The sequence below is a fragment of the Orbicella faveolata genome, unplaced genomic scaffold (assembly GCF_042242905.1).
Source record: "Orbicella faveolata isolate gen_17 unplaced genomic scaffold, um_ofav_v1 contig_34, whole genome shotgun sequence".
In the NCBI taxonomy this organism is placed as follows: Eukaryota; Metazoa; Cnidaria; class Anthozoa; order Scleractinia; family Merulinidae; genus Orbicella; species Orbicella faveolata.
The window spans coordinates 10,651,867-10,670,128 of NW_028301563.1; the positions used below are offsets into that span (position 1 = coordinate 10,651,867).

Sequence of the window (18,262 nt, forward strand, 5' to 3'; positions counted from 1 at the left end):
TTACTTTGTGTTCATCCTTATGAGTGGGAGTCAGTTAATCCCGTACCCAGGTCTCACTCTGTTGGATGCTGGCCGTAGCAGACCTGGGGACGATATTAGGAGTCAGTAAGATCGCCATCAACATCGTCATCTGGTTTGACTATGGTTGAGTGAGACAAAGGCTACCTGAAGCAATCTTTATACTCAATCCCGATTGAAATTGCAAAAATCCGGCAAATCAATACTAAAGGTTTTAGAAGTTTCATTTTATTAAACATTTATTACTCCACTAAATTCGACACTCTTTACAACCTGTATCAATACAAATACTTGTGTCTATTTTACATATAAATATGGCTTTTTAGCCTTAGATATAAATTACCTGGGAAAGCTGCGAACGAAAACTTATAAATGTTAAGGCCCGGCCAAACGATCGCAACATGTCAACGTAACATATCGCAACATTGTTGGGCGCAGCGTGTTGCGTGCGTTTAGCCACCGTGTCGCGATGTGTTGCGACATGTTGGGTGTTGTTGGCTCAAATTTGACCATTTTCAAACTTGAGCCAACAACACTCAACATGTCGCAACAAATCGCAACACGGTGGCCAAACGCACGCAACATGTTGCGCCCGACAATGTTGCGATATGTTGCGTTGACATGTGATCGTTTGGCCGGGGCTTTAGACTGACAACAGTACTACAAAAAACCTGTTAGACCAGTTTCCTACAGAACAAATTCCTCGTGATATTTGTACTTGTTTCGCACGATTTTTACGGGGTGAACTTTGGTGATATAAACGTATTTATTTAGCTCTTCGATTTCAATTTCTTTTAAATGTCTTTGCCTTCGAGTAGTTTTCGTTCCACTTATAAATGAAAACAATTCTTTGTTTATATAACAGGGAAAGAGCTGAACCCTCTCTCGTTAAAAACAATGATGACAGTTATTAAGTTTCAATTCCCAATTTTGTCCTTAGATGCTGCAGCATGCAAATTTATAACGAGACATAACTGACAAAACTGAATAAAATAATACAAAAGGCCCATATATATTAGAAGCAAGCTCGTTGAAATATTGCAAGGTTTTCAACTTAATGCCGGATATGGTGCGTGCTTTTAAAGCCTTATTTTAAATATCTGTAAGAAGTTAATTCATGTGAAGATTTCTCACAAACGTTTTAACAACAACTAGTTTTGAACCACGAGTTTTCAAGCTCCTTGGCCAGCGGTTGTTCCCTTAAGTTTTAATTGGCGAACAATCGCTGGCCGTGAGCTTGATGATTCATGAGTTCAACTCGAAATTTTGCTATAATCTTGTTTTGTTGACAGCCAATAATTCTTACATAAAAAGACGGTTTAGTCATCCTCTCGACATGCAGTGATGCAAAATGTCGTGGTAAAATTCTTAAACTACTTCAAAAATGTCATTTATTTACAAAATTTTCAAATCGTGTCGTCATGGTGCCCTCAACACCAGTGAAATCTAGGCATGGGTAAGGTGGGGTAAGTGACTGGCCGATGGAACGCGGACCCAGGTCGCTCAATGTTGAAGCGGAGCCTTTTCTCCTCGGGTCGTAAGTGCGTGAAGTTGGCCATGCTTTCTTGTACAACTAAAAAACAAAAAATGAAACCACGTTTAGAACAATTACTTGAGCATAACTTGAGCCAACGCTTAGTATGTCGATCATAGTCCAACGCAGTGTCTCAATTATATCACGAATTATTAATCAATAATTATTATTCAATTATATCATGAATAAATGACGTCACTCACCTGATTTTGGCCAATGGTCAGACTGGTAGTGACACCACGTGACCACCACCTCACTCATGCGCTGTAAGGTCACTTTCTGTGGATCACTGGGGAAATCAAGACCTGAGAGAGAAACGAGAAACACGATTTAATATTTGCGTCATGTGGGGCCACGAGTAATAGTCTTAGAGTCATCACAGTCCAAACCTTTGAGATTTTTTAGTGAGCCATTACCTTTACTTTTAAAATCAACAGTTTATTAAAGGAGCTACGTCACGGTTTGCGCCTCTTAAAAAGCTTAGCCTAAATTTCTCAAGTTCGTCGTTTGTAATCCGTGTTAATCTTCTCCATCCTTGACCATCCTTGTTCCTTTATGGTTTATTATTATCTCTTAAGTGTTTTTCTGTTTTAGTAGCTACTATTTTCAGGCTTCCTTCCATTTTAAGGTAATTTTATACGTGGCCAAAATTACTCAAAATGCCGCGACTGAGCTTCACTAAGGTAGAAAAACAGTTGAGAGGTAAACAGATGGTTAAGACTGGGTAAAATTGAGGCAGATTACTTAGAAGGACGAAGATGATGAAGGCATTTTGAAACTTACCTGCTTGTCCTCGTTGCCACTGCTCTGACTTTTCTCTTCTTCCCACCAACTCGCCAGCGACAGAGAACACTTTAGGAGCAACAATGTTACTTCCCCAGAAATTCCAGAACTCTCGAATAACGGATCCAAATATTCCTCCTATGGAGAAAGACGTGACCAGCCGTTAGAAGAGAAAGAAACTGAATCATTTTATGTAAGATATAAAACACGAAAGATCGTGTTTGACCACATCTCCAAACTTCGAGGTGTTTAAGAACGTTGTCAACACTGTCTTGAGTGTTTGATATATCTTCTCAATCGAAACCAAGAGGATATGAACTCGTCGAAACTAAAACTAAGGCAAAATAAAATGTAAAACGTTATGTTAATTAAGATCAGATATCACGCCAAACACCGTCACGGTCATGATTTCCGTTGTTTAACTGGAGACGTCATTTCGTTTGTCTTATATAAAGTACTTATCACCCACCTGACAGCATGCAATCCGTGCTCACATACTCCTGCGCAGTGCATTTGCTTCCTGTGAGTCTTTGCGTCATTTCGCGGAACTTCATCGTCAGCAGTGGATCTTGTAACCTGGTGATAATTTCTCGCTTGCACAGTTCAAAGTGCATGTCGTAGCTTTGCAGACTGCTGGTTATTTTCTCTCTGAGCATCTTGTACAGGGAACTAACACTCTTGTACTGGAATACTTTGAGCAGTGTCTGCACTTGAGAATTGATGATCATGTTTACTATCGCCTCGGTCACCATCCGAGCTTGGTCAGCGGGAAAGTCGTGGATCACCATCTGCCACTATTGGTGGAGAAGGAAGTCACGTGTCAGGGTAAGACAAAACAAAAGTTTATCTATTTAACTATCTTTGGGGGGGCTTATTATCGAATAACCAAGTTACTATTGATAACGTACCTGGCTTTTTGACATTTAGAATTTTGTCAAGAGTAGGAAAAGAGAGTTCATTTAAATGAAGCAGTCAATATTTCGTCGAAGGGCGATTTTATGAATCTCCTCTTCAGTTTTAAACAACCCGCAATCATAACAATCCAACTAACTGTTATAAGGGCTAAAAATGTATCTCGCTTAAAATGAGATTCATTGAATGTGGGTGCTGCTTAGATGAGGGATCTTTAGCGAGAAGAAACTTGGCAAATGTTACCTTGGGCGAAAAAAAGTCTTCTTCGGGTGTGGAACAAAGTCGAGCCAACGTCTTCATGTGATGAATTTGACCTTCCTTCGTCCCTTTTCGGTATAACGTCGCTATAACAACAGGCCAGCCCATCACATTGCGCGATATCATCCGCGTCTCAAGCAAAGTGTATCCGGGAACAACGTCCTGGAAAGTCTGGCAGAGTAGGTAAAGTTTCCCGTACGTGGCGATGTTTGTTTGATCGTACGACAGAGCTCGGTGGAAAAGCGTTTCTGATTCAGGTAAGGTCACACAGATGTATTGATCTTCTTCTTCGATTGAATAGCCTCGTAATAATCCAGCTGACAACGAGGAAGACATGTGCGCGATATCCGTTTCCTTTGCTGATAAACTGTCCGCGATTTCAGCGTGCTGCCGTTTCCTAGACTTATACTTTTTTCCCTCTGACGAAGTGGAAGAACCCTAAAAGATAAAATTAAACGTGTTAATCAATGCCTATTTTGTTAAATGGCCGTGTGTCCATGCTAGAGACGTCGAAGTGATTTAACAACTTGGAACACAAAATGTTTTTTTGTGTGTCTGTTATTCTAGCTTTTGTCTTTCCAGCGACCTGTAAAAAATCTAAGTTACGTAGCAAATTCCAGTTTTCCCATTAGAAAAGGTGACTTTCACCACGTGTTTCGAAACACCATCCGGCCCTATACAGGCGTGTTTTGGCACATGACTTGGTTCATCCAAGCTCACGTGACAAATAGATTCGCGCCATATTCACTTGAGAAAAGACACTGTGACAAAGTCGAAAGCTTGTGATTGCTAAAACATTGACTCTTCTTCGGTTTCTAGTTTCTTATTATGTCTAATACAAAGTCGGGAAACAATATCTTTACTCGATCATGTAGCAGTTCCTTTACCTCCAGTTTTTCCGCCGGCTTATCTTCTGTGTTTGCAGTCTGTTCGCTGTTCAGTTTAGTGCTGTTAAGTTTATTATTGGAGCTTCTATCAGGAGTCGCTCTCCTCGCTTGAGGTCTGAAGTGATCGTGCGTGCCTTTGGATTCAAAATAGATGCCGTCTTCTTGATGTACCCAGAAATGGGTCACTGGATAACCATTATTACCTAGAAGTAAAATTAAAAACATTTGTTATTATAGTTTCATTTTGCTTGTTCTATAGTGGTGACTGACTGATCAACGCACTATTTTACGGTCTAGCAAAAGTATAACTTTATACCTACAGAAAGCTTAAAGTTCCGAAAGTTAATTACGAGCCTCGTTATTTTTTTTCTGCTTTTTAATTTGTAGCTTTTTCCCATCGCTGTTTTCGGAAGGTCGCAATTTTCGGAACGTCCTTGTTTTCGAGTCGCTAGGGCTTGCACCAAATGGCGGCCTATCCATCTTTTAAAAAAATCTTCCGCGCATCGATGCCTTTGTGTTAAAGGAACTACGTCACGGTTTGCATATCTTGAAAAGTTTAGTCCAACTTTTTCAAGCTCGTGGTTTGCAATCCGTGTTAATCTTCTCCATCCTTAACCATACTTGCTCCTTTATGGTTTATTATTTCATCTTTGGCGTTTTTCTATCTTAGTAAACTACTATTTTTAGGTTTTCTGTTATTTAAAGATAATTTCGTACGTTGCCAAAATAACTAAAGTATTTTTCATGACAAGTCAAATTACGCTTGAGTTCGCAATTTTCGGATGGTCGTTGCTTTCGGAACTTCCCTTTAATAGATTTTATGCAAGCCGATCACTCTTTGATGTAAAGGCATTTCATTCATTTATCAGGCTTTAGTACAAGTGGCATATTGAAGGATGCTTGTGATATTAATGGATTACCTGTACATTTCCTATGGGCGAGCGTTCCTGTACAGTTAGCGTTCGGGCAGTTTTGACCCATTTGTCTTTCACGGACTGCAAGAGAAGACTAGTATGAGTTTCATGATTGAGAGAGTAATATAATCAAGGAGACTGGTGACGAAAATAGGGAAGGTTCACAACTATGGGATATTACCTTGATAAGTTATTAAATTCTCAGAACAAACATTAACAGAAATGTACTTAAATCATTAAAAACAATAAACATTTTTCGCTTGTAGTTTAACTTCGAGTGTGTGTTGTTTAGCTTAATAATTTATCACGGTTCTTAATAATACCCTTTGAGGCGCGTTGCTGTCACGCATAGAAATCGAAAGTCAATAATCTAATTGCCTTAGAATAAATCTATTAGACGTTCGAAGCTTTATCTAAATCCTCTTCACAGACACTTCGAAAACGCAAAGAAAAACATACGCTACTCACAATCTACAACAGAATAGATAGTGAGCAGCTTAGCCAATCAGAGAATGGCATTCGTGATTGAACGCCAGATGATTTATATTAGAGAGTCATCGAAATTACGCTCCCAAGAGCAAAAACACCGCAAATTTTGCAATGTACAACATTTGGCGCTAACCTTTATCGGATATAGCAGGCCTAACGACAATCTTGAGTCCATTCGGTAAAGTGCAGTCCTGGCTACAGAGCAGTACTCCGACACAAGTCTTCTTCAACACAAACTTGTTGTGGTTGTTAGTGTACTTCATGGCCCAGCCTGAAATGTGTGCTTGAGCCTCTCTGCTGTAGGGCGAGTAGCGAAGTTTGGCAGAGCCATCAATCCACTCTTCGAATTCATCGTATTCCTTAATTGCCTTTAAGAGCAGAAAATAGTCTTAAGAAGAGCTAGAAAGACTTGTATTGCAGACACTTTTTTTTTTCTGTGTATTAACATCCAAATGAGGTTATGAGGTGGCTGAGAGTTTGACGCCCAAGACGTTCTCGCACTGTAAAATGTAAGTCCGCTTGGCGTGCATGCGTAAATTGTTAAAGCTTATTCCAAATCGACCTACCAACTTTGTCTCTACGTGTTTTTCTATTGACGGTCATAGATACCTCTTCCTTGACGGCAAAATCTCTTTGTCACAATTAAATGTAAGAACTTATGCTGTAAAGTGTGTGTGTCGCGTGGCTTTATTTTTTTGGCTGAACATTATCGCAACAAGGATATTCTCAGATCTGTTTTCGATTCATTTTCACTTACCTGCAAAAAGCCTGCTTCGGTTTCTGTATCATGAAAGGGTCTTTCGCTATTATGAACGGCTCGTTCTGGACCCACAAGGTAGTGATAAGCAAGCCCAGGGACTGGATAGTGCAGGCCTGCCTCAGGATACCACAGAGCGGACCTAGAAAAACGTTCACGAAAATGTTCAGCTGTTAATACAACAAGTACAGCTCGGCGAGAGACTCGACAAGATTTAGCTTGATTGACAGCTTAGTTACAAAGCATAGAATTGTTTCGATTAAAACAAAGCGAGAAAAACTACGTAATGCAAAACAGAAAACAAATTATTGCTATGGGAAAGCTTAGTTAAAACGCAGTTACAAAGTATAGAAATTAAGTGAAAAAAACTACGAAAGGCAAAATAAGAAGCAAAACTGATAGGATATAAAGAATTATTGCCATGGGAAATTTAGAGCAAGGAAAATAATTAATTACATCAACCTTACTGTTCTTCAAACCTTATACCAGTCTATACTGATTTACAAATGGAAATGTGAACTTTACTTGGAAAAAGCCGTCAATTGTTGGCTTCCCGGAAATCAATCGGAGACCAAAACGTTACGGTTTTTTTGGCAAACCAGTTTAATACGTGACAGCCTTGCTATGAAAGATTTGGAAATTGTATTATTAAAACAGTTGAAAGGAAACAGCTTCGGTGAAAAGAATAACAATTGCTTAGCTATCCAATAAGTCACAGGCTGGCGTTGGAAGATGTAGAAATTGTATTATTAAAACTGTTAAAATGAAACAGCTTCAGCGACAAGAAGAATTAATACAAATTGCTTTTAACACTTACGTCAGCTTGAGTTTTTTCTGAGGTATGTGACATAAATTGCCGTTCACCCCTCCCATGTGGGTGGCAAATCTAAATGAAGAAAAATATCTGATGAGTGTGTTTAATTAACAATTGTAATTACATCTGTAAACCGGCGGCAAGACCTTCAAAATTTACTACACTGTTCTCAATCTATTTCCTCTCTCTCTCTCTCTCTCTCTCTCTCTCTCTCTCTCTCTCTCTCTCTCTCTCTCTCTCTCTCTCTCTCTCTCTCTCTCTCTCTCTCTCTCTTTTAGCTTCTCTTAAATCATTCAGTAGAAATGCACACGAAAATTATGTCAGTTTTCCTATTTCATACTGTTAAAACTGAGTTGGAAATAAAATTAAATTCCATGCATTAATCATGATCATGGGCGTATACAGAAGCATACAGAAGCATACATGCTTCTGGCGTATAATATAAAAGGAGAGCAAAGTTTATTAATTGCACGAAGATGGTTCGAGAGCGTTTTAAAGGTATCTTAAAGCCGTGCCTTGCACAGAATGTAAATTCATTTGATTGAGATATTTCTGAATCAAGCCAGTTACCATGAATTATATTACACCCTAGTGTTTTATCATGTTTACAGAGCCCTTCACGGAGTCACGATTTTTAAAATAATTATTCATATCACCACCCACAGGGAAATACTAGCACGTATTTTTGATTTCCTCGGGTGAAGCAGGCGAGTTAAGCAATAACATTGAAACCAGTCTGATAAAAGAGATATCAAACGGAAGGTATTTTATCGATTATGAATTTAACATTTCTCTCTGTGTGAAATCACGATTCAGCTCTCCAAAAAAAATGCTAAGTAATGCAATCCAGGTGTGTTTCTGTAGCTCAGGGCGAGAAGAAACAAATCACGTCAAATTAACTACAGGAATATAAAAAATTGTTTCGAAACGACTGAATAAAAAGAATGCAACAGCAACGATGTATAAATATATTTTATCATTATGATGGCAAGATTTAGGCAGAAAATATAACAAAAAATGATTGCTTGAATGAAGACACTGTGACTCAGTTTTTTGGTGAAAGATCGAACGCCGGTTTCGCTAATAACAGGCATAAGGTTCTGGCGATTTGGTGGCTAAGGTCTGTTTTTCTTAGCGGTATTTTACCGGTGACCCGTTTTCAAAGTACAAGCAGTGGCAGATTTATACCTGTTATAATAATGGACATCTTCGTCTATGCATTTGTCGAAACGTTTTTATAAATTTTCATGCTTTTTTGTAAGTTTGACAGAAACCTGTTCTCACCCTTCCGTTGTTACAATCGAAGCCAGTGCGTGGTTGAATTTTGCTAAAATCTCGCCGTCCTCTGTACGAACTGTATCTGCCAAAAGTAAAAAGACCAAACTATTAAAAATTAGAAGACAAAAACTTAACCATACTCTAAAATGAAGAGCAATCTTTGAGATTCTAGGGAAAAACAGCAGAGCTGTTACAAAAGCGAGTTGAAATCACCCTTATGAATAAAAACAAAATTTAAGTCTACACAGCTTTGGCGCAAAAAAGAGTGAAAAAAATTGCGAGTTAGAAAATGTACGCATCAGAAATTCAATGAATATTATTGCATTTCCCTCGAGGATAAATCTCTTACCACTGTAGATCTTGAGTAAAATCTGTAGTTTTGATCGAAATTTGTTTCACTCAACCAATTTTCTGAGTGTTGAAAGGCAAATCTCGCATCGGAAAACTGAAGTGACTCAATAAGACCAAATTATCTTTTTTCATCTTTCGTTATATTAAGGAATAACGCATACTTACTCAAAACTTTAAATACACTTTACTTAACATTTCGAGCTTTATTTACTGAAGTAACGAATACTTACGAATTCCGAGTGTTCTTGCCTCTTCTTCGTCGATTCTTGCTGGCTCAAGGCTCATTACGTTCTCTACTCTCCTTATTTTTTCTCTTTACACCTTCGCAGTTCCTTTCAACGACAAATGAAAATGAAATATATTGGAAGTCAGTGGAAATGGACAATAAATATTCCAAAGTTTTAAAGGTGTTAAAACGATTGTTTCTTCTGGAGGTAAGCTATACTAAGCTAAAATGCCTCAGCTTTTGAGCAGATTAAAGAAACGCAATTATGAAGTTATCAAGAATTGCTGTTTGAAGAACTTCATCCGGCAGGCTGTTTTCCAGTTTCATAGAAGCTAGTTTGTTCCTTCTCCCGAGCCGATTAGAGTGTTGCACGCAGAATTGTAGTTCGAGTTAAAATCTCCAAACCTGTTATATTGACAAAGTGTTATTATATCAAATCTGTTAACACAAATTTACGGTACTTTTTATTAGTAACTTTTATCCGGAAGAAACTCGAACATAATTCAAAGACACCGCATTTTGAAGTTGAATCCGCTCAATTACTCCGGCTTGTTATATTTTCGGGAAAAATTTCACCCCTAGAAAAGAAAAACTCCCGCGTCACTCTTTCGATGTAAAATAGACTTACTGAGGGCGACCGTACCCCTAAAACGACCTCCATTAAGTAATGATTTGAACATAAAATGGCCCGTAAAAAGGAAAAGAAAAGAAAAACACCTCATTAATATCCCATCATATGAAAATGAAAAAGAACATTAATGAGTTCGCCTGGCCCGCCGAATAAACTTCAATGTTGGAATTGTGTAGCTTTTTAAGTGAAACTTCGACTGGGTTCAGCTGCGCGCCAACATTTTACTAACAAGAACTTCAGCATTTCCAGGCGATTTAAACCAGCTCATTTGTTTACTTCTAGACTTAATTTCGCTCATAATCTCGTCCTCACACAGTTCCGGTACTCTGGAGAGATCACCGCTGTTTTATCTTAGGCAGAAGGCAGCTTTAATTTGCCTTTTTTTCTCCGTTCTTGATTAAAAACAAAAGGGCTACAAAGTAATGACTGGATATGCATTTTAGTCGGTAGACTCAGAACAGATTACTTGCAAGACAGACACTCTCAGCCGGGGCTGGTCTTCACTAAAAAAAATTAAATGAATTAACCAGCCAAACTCTCTGGGAAAAGTGCAATAACACGAGGGAACAGTTTAAAACCTCGATTGCCTTTTTTTTACTGGTTTTGAAAACTGAAAAGAACAGAAAATAAATTTGTATTTTTTTTTTCAACCCATTTTTTCTGTCGGCGTTCCAAAGTCTACTTCTCGAAAGCATTAGACTTTGATTCATCCGGTACTTGATGTAAGATGAGCAGAAGAAGATAAAAAGAAAACATTTCACTTCACTGAAATCAAAGCTGAAAAGCGATTTTTTTAAAGTGCAAAATTGACCGACAACAAAGCTGGTGCGACTAACACTCATCGACTCGGCCCTTTAAACAGTAGGGCCCGTCCTAAACAACGGAGACCTCTTGAGAGCTACTAGAGAGCCCTGGTTGCAATTATTTGTTAATGAGAAAAACTTTTCTCTAAATGTCAGATGATTTCAAGAGAGGAATCAAACTCATGTCCCAGCGGGAACTGAACTTGAAAACAAACGAAAAAAATAAACCGGACAAATTAAACCGTCATCGAATTATCAAAAATTTCGCGCTATACTATTTTTATTTTAATTTTTCGGTATAAATCAGTTTACGACAGTTTCGATCGCAGCGGGATTCACGAGTTCGGAAAATATCTCTCGGCTTAAAAAAAAATTGAAAAAGAAGCTTTGCTCACGTAAAATTGATCCATACAATTTTTCCGCCTTTAGATGTAACATGCCCGCTTGCCTGCCGCCAGATTGTCTTCAAATGTTCACCTCCAAGAAATCAAACTTCACGAAGTTCTGCGTACCTCGGGGGTGTCACTAGATTAGCAAATTAGGTCGTTTTGTTACGAGATGCATAACATCCAAGGAAACAGGGGACTTACCGGTTGGCTGTCCGACTCCAAGATCTGCGATTTGAGAATCGAAATTGTTTTCAGCCGGATCTTCAGAGTGTTTCGTTGATGGTGCGCGCTTCTCGGATGGCTGCGAAATGACGAGATTTTAAAAAGGGTCTGGCCATCAGTTATGCGCAGTTGAGTCTTTCACAATGATGAGAATTTTGCCGCGACCGCCATCTGTGCCCGCGATACACCTGCGCCCTGTCTAAACACCGAACAATCGCGGGGTGGACTCGGGTCACGTGACACGCGTCCAAAACTCCAAAAATGACAAATTTAATATTTACCGAGATGTTGGTTTAGATAAATAATGATACAAGCTACGTATTGGCCTTTAATAAGCTCATCTCGGCGCTGATGGTGTTTGTGAAGACGCAGGATCCCGCTTTCGCGAAGAGTGGATATAATTTTGCGTTTTAGTAATTGGTAAGTTGTTTTGAGCGGTCGGCTAAACGAGGGCGCCGGCGGTAAGAGAAAAGGACGAAAAAACCGAATCACTCGCATGAAATCGTTAACAAACTCCGAATGGACAAATGCGAAATCAATTATTAGCTGAGAACGCGACAGATGCAAGATTTTGCGAACACAAAGCCAGTAATGGTTCGTAATAGCCATTTAATCACACGTTATTTGCAAGCCAGTTTATTAATTCAAACACTGATACAATGGCAGTGTAGCGAGAGGCCTTTTGCTGCGATTATTTCGCCGGTAGTTTTTGCGGCCTAAAAATAACCATGACCGCAATATAGCGGCCACCCAAAAAATACCTGCCAAAAGCATAATTTGCGTCGAATTTGTCTGGACTAAGCCGCGCGCGAGCACTTTTCAAGCGGCTGTAAATAATATGAAAAGCGGGGAGATATCTATATGCAAAGCTTTCACAGTGTTAATATCTCGTAGCAATTGTTCAGTTTTTCTGATAAGGCGCGCGCCCTGTTAACTGGAAATATCTAAGAGATAGCGAAGAAGTCTTAAAAGGGTATTTTGTTATTGTTTCGGGACACAGCCTTAGTTTTGAGTATCCTTTTTAATGATTCATAACTTATGAGGAAGGAAATCATATCTCATAAGACTTTAGATACGTTTCCACGGAGAGATTTTGTAATATTTTGATAAGTTCGTCCAGGCGGCCTTACGAAATCTCGTCTCTGAAGGAAAATCTTTTAAAGCCTGAAAAAAAAATTGTCGCGAGGATGTGAACGATTTTTATGACCGAATTTTTTTCCAGGCAGAAGAAAAATTAATTACGATTTCCGATAAAAAGCGTTTTAGTGATAACATTGTCAACCCAGTTGACCAGTTCCGCAACGGGTTATGAATTGAATAAATGATTTCGATAAAGTCGAGATTTTCGAATCTTTCAAATGAAAAGACATGGCTATTCATGTTTCGTTTTATTACCGAGGTAAAATATTATCACTAAGCCATCTTTTCGTTTCTCACCGTCCAAAGTTTCGCTCATTAGAGGCCTTTGTATCTCTTGGCCGGTAGTTTTATTTGACCTCACCAAATTTCTGTTCGTTTGCTGTTTCTTTGCACTCAAAAGTGACTCAAAAGTTCAGAGTTCAAAGTAAGCAAAAATAAAGAGCGATCAACTTGTTCGTTGATCAGACAACAACTTGAATTCATCAGAAAACAACTGGAATTCAAACCCGCCATGCTTCGGAAAAGTTCTTTCTTGTTTTTGTTATCCTGTATCTAAATCCGTGAAATGAAATGCACAATGTAAAATAATTATGTATATTTTTAAATTATTTTGACATGAAACTGGGTTCCAACGCCAATTACTAAGTTTCGAAAAACAAAATCAAAGTTCTTCAATATTCTCGTAGAGAATTTATTTTTTGCCAATGCGCGCAAAAATGTGTAAAAAGGGATGAAGTACTCTTTAAATTGCAACGAAACCCCAATTTAAATTATTTTCACACCTTAAGTTGTCTTAAAGCGGGGCAAAATACACTTTTTGTAAGACTATTCCTCAACGCAAAGACTGAACTGCTAAATTTAATTTTTTTTTCGATAAATTTTCGCCAGACTAGGGAGAAAACTTTGAATTCATGTTTAAAAGCCACAACCAAGGATCTAGTGTTGCTGATTAACACGGTATTAGCAAAATAAACAGACACCATTTTAGTTGACATGAAAAACTATTGACTCCAACTAAGCGGACTTTCGGCAGACGACTTTCGAAGCGATAGGCACGGGCAAACTTGTTATTTCGTCCTCGACAGACAGTGGAGAAACAAACTATAAATGCCACTGGAAAGTGTCTTGTTTTCGTTTTCCTTATTGTTTTAAACATTTTAAAGAACATCCCGTTTTGCATATAACAGAAGCGTGTTTAAAGCACCAATTAACACCACAATACAGGTTTTTGTTAAAAGCCAGGCAGCTTTTAAAAGATTGCTCTAATGCAACCGCATTTTAAAATTCATTGACACTGACAAAATATTGCCATTGCAAAAACACTTTGTCACATTTCTGATAGATTAAATAAATTCATCTTTTGGTTTGATGCTTGTACTTAACCTCATACATGTTTATGAGGGTCAGTTGTTACCTTTTCAATTCCAGGCGCTATCTATGTATCAAAAAAAAAAAAAAAAAAAAATGAGGAAGAGAGAAGTAATTTCTTATGCAGCCAGGTTTGAATATAGATACACTAATAATAAAAGCGCATTACCAGAAGAAGGTTTTTATAAAGGTGATCGCGGAAAATATTTCTTTGTTACATCGAACCTTCTAAGGCCGACGAGTTATCCAGGAATTTGACAAATAGTTTTCGCGTCAATTAAGAACTGTATTGCTTCGTAGAGCTCTTGCATAAAACGCCAAAAATACTGGGCGTTAGCCAGTCAGGAATCGTACATAACAATGCTTTGGTAAAACCTCAGCTAAGACTGACGAGGCGTCCTGTTTTAATATTTATTACATGATTCTGATCTCATGCCTATTGTTAGTTGATGACGGAAGATTAATCAGAAAAACAACCGAAGTTAATTCAAGTAACATGAACGGCTTGGCAAGTATTTAAAAAGACAAATGGACGCAGTTGAAACGAATAACGAATGCAACCTTTCTTTTGAGCTAATGTTCAGCAGTCGCCGTCAAAAAAAAATATGCTCTCCCTGTTATAACGTTAAGTTCAAAAATTACGAAATAGAATTATTAACAATAGTGTTGACAAAAATCACATAGGAATCACATCTTCAGTTGCACCTAACGTTCATGTAATTGAGACTAAAAGCTATGAGCGATAAAAGTCTGAGAAAAAGTTAGTCAAATTTTTAAGTATTTTTGGAACAGTGTCGGCGTAACAAAAGCTGGCGCGGTTGTCCAATTACAATCTTAGGCGCATTTCTAGTACACTCTCGTGGTAATCTCAGGTTTCGCATCTTAGTACTCTACAAACTTTTTAAGATAGTTTAGAAATAAAAACCCACTAGAATAAGAGAGCCCACTCAAATTGCTTAATCCAAAAGTGGACGCGGAGAGAACGGACGGGGTATTTTCACCACTTTTGATACTGATTGTAGCTTGGCCTTACAAAACTGTCGTAAAATTTTATTCAAAGGCACTTGCAGTTTATTTTCTGGATCAAGTTTCATCATGTTTTGTGTCGCGCGAGCATGTTTCTCAATTTGTTAAAGTGACTTTAATTTGTTACTATACTAACAAGTTTGTATATGAAACATGTGACATCTTTAAGTTCTCTTTCAACGCTACAACTAAAGTTTGGGCGAAGATTGTTCCGACATTCCAAAATTCATGATGGAATTTGTTCTTTCTTTTCTTTTTCTACTTATTCGAGATGCGTTTTTTTTTTATTTATAAGTCTTATAGATACAACAATTCTTTTTTTGTCTTTTTTGTCTTTCTTTTGTCTATATATATTTCACAAGAAAATTTCGAGGACTTCAGATTAAAAAATGAATTTGTATATTCTAAATTCTCCCTCCAGCACACGAGAGTCCTTCCTACGAGCTTCAAATTGAAGAAATCTGAAAAACTGTTGCATGTCTTGATTCTACTTTTGTATGTTTGACGGCACAACTGTTGATGAGTGCGCGATTAAAAATTTATCTTTCTTTCAAGTTTTCAACAATATAACTATACCAAACATCATTCTATTACTACAGAACAATAAGGCGCATTATTCGGGCGTTTTTGAACTGTTAGTATCACTATGGTCTTAGTCTCTTATATCCGACCGCGGACAATTTTTAATATTGCCCTTGGTAACAGTCGATTATCGTTCTGGCTCGAAGATAATAATCTGATCACGCTTCTATATGTAGAATCCGACCCATGTTTCTGTAGTCCGCTGGGTTATGGGCTCGACCCGTTGTAACGTCACAAGTTTACTTTCTTTGTTTCTTCAGTCACAACTTTTCTTGTTGCTCTAAAATTTTGAAGATAACTCTCGCGCAATAGTCAAAGAGTGACCTGCTAAATGAAAGTTCACATGGCAGGGTACAATTCGCACGGTAACACGCCACAAATAAGAATATCAAAATGGTAATTTTGATGTTGTTTGTTTGTTATTGCAGGTGTACAAACACTTGCTGCCATCAAGGTAACCACCTTACTAATTACAAACAAGAAACCTTCTCTTTCACCCATTTTCGTGAAAGAATCATGTGGAAATTTTAACGTGAAATCTGCTCTCTTTTCTCTTCTGATAATGTTGTATAGCGCTCTTGTATTTGTATCAATAACGGACATCGGAGACTTTTTAAAACGACTTAATTTACATCAGCTAATTAGGACATATGTTAAAGAGAGTTAAAGTTTCATTTTTGTCAAATTCTCTCTGTCTGTTTGACTTGATTGAGCGCTGGCTGCCTCATTAACAAAGGTGTTGCACAAAACTGCTGCCATATTTTAGCATTTTCTCTTCCACACAAGAACCCATGGGAAAGCAAGAACCCATTTAAAACTTTCGAATTCGCAACAAAATCCACATGTTTCACGCGTAAATGTTTCTTTCACAACCAATCAACGAACGCTTTGTTTGTCTTCAATGAAAGGAGATAACAGAGCGATACAAAGGGATGTCTTTCAATGGTTAACAATAAAAACCCTATCAGGTACAGGTTATCTTCTGTTTTAGACACGGAACTCTCAATTATTCATTGTTTCCGAAAGGAAAACCACCGTCAACAAAATTCTGATATAAGAAAAGTGTTGTCAAGGTAGGTTTGTTATTAAACAGAACGCGCATAAAAACTACCGAAGAGAAAAGCAAATCTTGATTTACATTTTGCCATGTGTACAATCCGCTCCACTTCAATCTTCTTTGCAGACTGGGAAACTACAAGCAAAGATTTCGTTAAAGGGATAAAATTTACTTCGACGCAACGAGACATTAAAGTTCACTTGTTTTACAACAAGAAAACGGCGATCAACGACCTTCCAGCCGATTGCGAATGGATTGTGAAACACCCAACACTTACAGCTTCCGCGGAGGCTTCGTGGACCGCGCTTTTGACATACGTACTGCATTTTTACACGCATACTTCATGCAACTGTGTAAACAATCACTGCAAACTTTGGCCCAAACGTCATGTCCACACGAAATACAAAGCTCATATCGTGTCCGGGGACGAAGCGAAATACGAAGAACTGGAAGCCATTTTGAAATTTAATAAAATCCCTGTAAAAATCATCAATGTTGGAGAACGCACTTTGCTGGACCTGTTTCAATTTTCCTGCAGCCACTGTAAAATTATTTTCAAAACTAAGAAAGAGGCCGATTCTCACGATCACAGCAAGCATAATTTTTTGTGTTCGAATTTGAAATGCGAGAAAAGCAAGCGAGCCAATGGCTTCTTCGCGAAAAAAGAGTTGGAAGAACATTTGGCACGCCAACAGGGCTGCGAATTCTGCCCGGATAAAATATTCTGCTCGCCCAAGAAGCTGGGAGAACACATGGCGAAAACGCATAAGAGATGTGACTGCAGCTGTGAGGAATATTACGAAACTAAAGATGAGTATTTGGAACATTTTTACAGCAATTTGCCGCTCCCGTGCCTCGAGGAACCGAGCTGTTCTGAGCGTTTTCCAAACATTGAATTTCAAGCTTTTCACCACAAGTCCGCACATGGGGCAACTTACCCATATTACTGCATGGCTTGTTACAAAAAGAAATATCTCGTATGTCTCAAAACAGCCGAGGAATTATTGAACCATGTGGAAGAAGAAAAACATGGAAATGAAGATTTTGCCTTTGCGCAAATTCCACTTCATATTGCTTTGAATGGCGACTAAACCCAAGCCTACAAACTTTCAAAACGGACAACCGCGTTTAATCCTCAAGCTAAGAGGTTGTAAGACTAAAATTTGTTCTGGGAGGTTATTTTTTTGTAGAGTGTAATTGTTTAGTTTGGACATTGTAAATAGAAACTGGCGATTCTTAGAGCATTTTGGACCAAAACTGGCCTTAAAAAAAAGAAAAAGAAAAAAAGAACAGTATACATTTGGCAAACACAAAATGAATGGTCGTGTTGCTAACATGTCGACAAAACGATTTTTTTTCTTTTAATCTATCGCAATTCCTATTGCTTGTAAATAGGCTCATTTGGATCCCATTTAAAACGTTTTTCTAGACATTGGCGGCGATATTTAACAATTGTTAAAGCTCTGAAGTTTTAATTAATTGAACTTGAAGAGCGAAAGGGTCTGTCAGAGCTCGCGTTGGAACACACGTACGCAAAACACTCTGAGCAAGTTGTGCTAAGTTGTATCATTACATGAGAAAAGAGCCAACAATTTATTTGCTTCAAGAAATTCAAAACCTTGTGTTCAAAGTAAAATTTTAACGGTGGAAGAGTAATGAGTTTACTTAAGCAGGACTCTAAGGTGATTGTTTGCTAATTGTTTGAACTCTGTTCGTGATAGCTTGTTTAATTTGCGGAGTTAGTTTCTTCGAGTCAGCTGGGATTGTTCCCATGTTGATTAGCACAGTGTTGTTAACAAAAACTCCAAATTTCGGTAACGAAC

At 38.1% G+C, this 18,262-nt stretch overlaps 2 protein-coding genes across 3 annotated transcripts; one reads left to right on the forward strand and one right to left on the reverse strand.

Moving 5' to 3' along the window:
• Window positions 1-230: 230 nt before the first annotated feature.
• Window positions 231-11,466, reverse strand: LOC110065727 (uncharacterized). 2 transcript variants are annotated; one of them, XM_020772889.2, is made up of 13 exons: window positions 11,246-11,466; window positions 9,226-9,327; window positions 8,651-8,726; window positions 7,370-7,438; window positions 6,553-6,694; window positions 5,929-6,163; window positions 5,313-5,387; window positions 4,393-4,595; window positions 3,491-3,943; window positions 2,805-3,129; window positions 2,336-2,473; window positions 1,756-1,857; window positions 231-1,591 (listed from the first exon to the last, which is right to left on the reverse strand). In XM_020772889.2, the coding sequence occupies exons 2-13, from the start codon at window positions 9,278-9,280 to the stop codon at window positions 1,449-1,451; spliced, it is 2,016 nt and encodes a 671-aa protein (XP_020628548.2). In that variant the 5' UTR covers window positions 9,281-9,327; window positions 11,246-11,466; the 3' UTR covers window positions 231-1,448. The 2 variants fall into 2 exon arrangements, with proteins under 2 accessions (XP_020628548.2, XP_089126956.1); XM_089270830.1 differs by lacking the exon at window positions 11,246-11,466 and adding an exon at window positions 9,939-10,127.
• Window positions 11,467-11,527: 61 nt separating this feature from the next.
• On the forward strand, window positions 11,528-17,729 carry LOC149104749 (uncharacterized). The gene is made up of 2 exons (XM_089270903.1): window positions 11,528-11,686; window positions 15,811-17,729. The coding sequence occupies exon 2, from the start codon at window positions 16,529-16,531 to the stop codon at window positions 17,528-17,530; it is 1,002 nt and encodes a 333-aa protein (XP_089127029.1). The 5' UTR covers window positions 11,528-11,686; window positions 15,811-16,528; the 3' UTR covers window positions 17,531-17,729.
• Window positions 17,730-18,262: the final 533 nt, after the last annotated feature.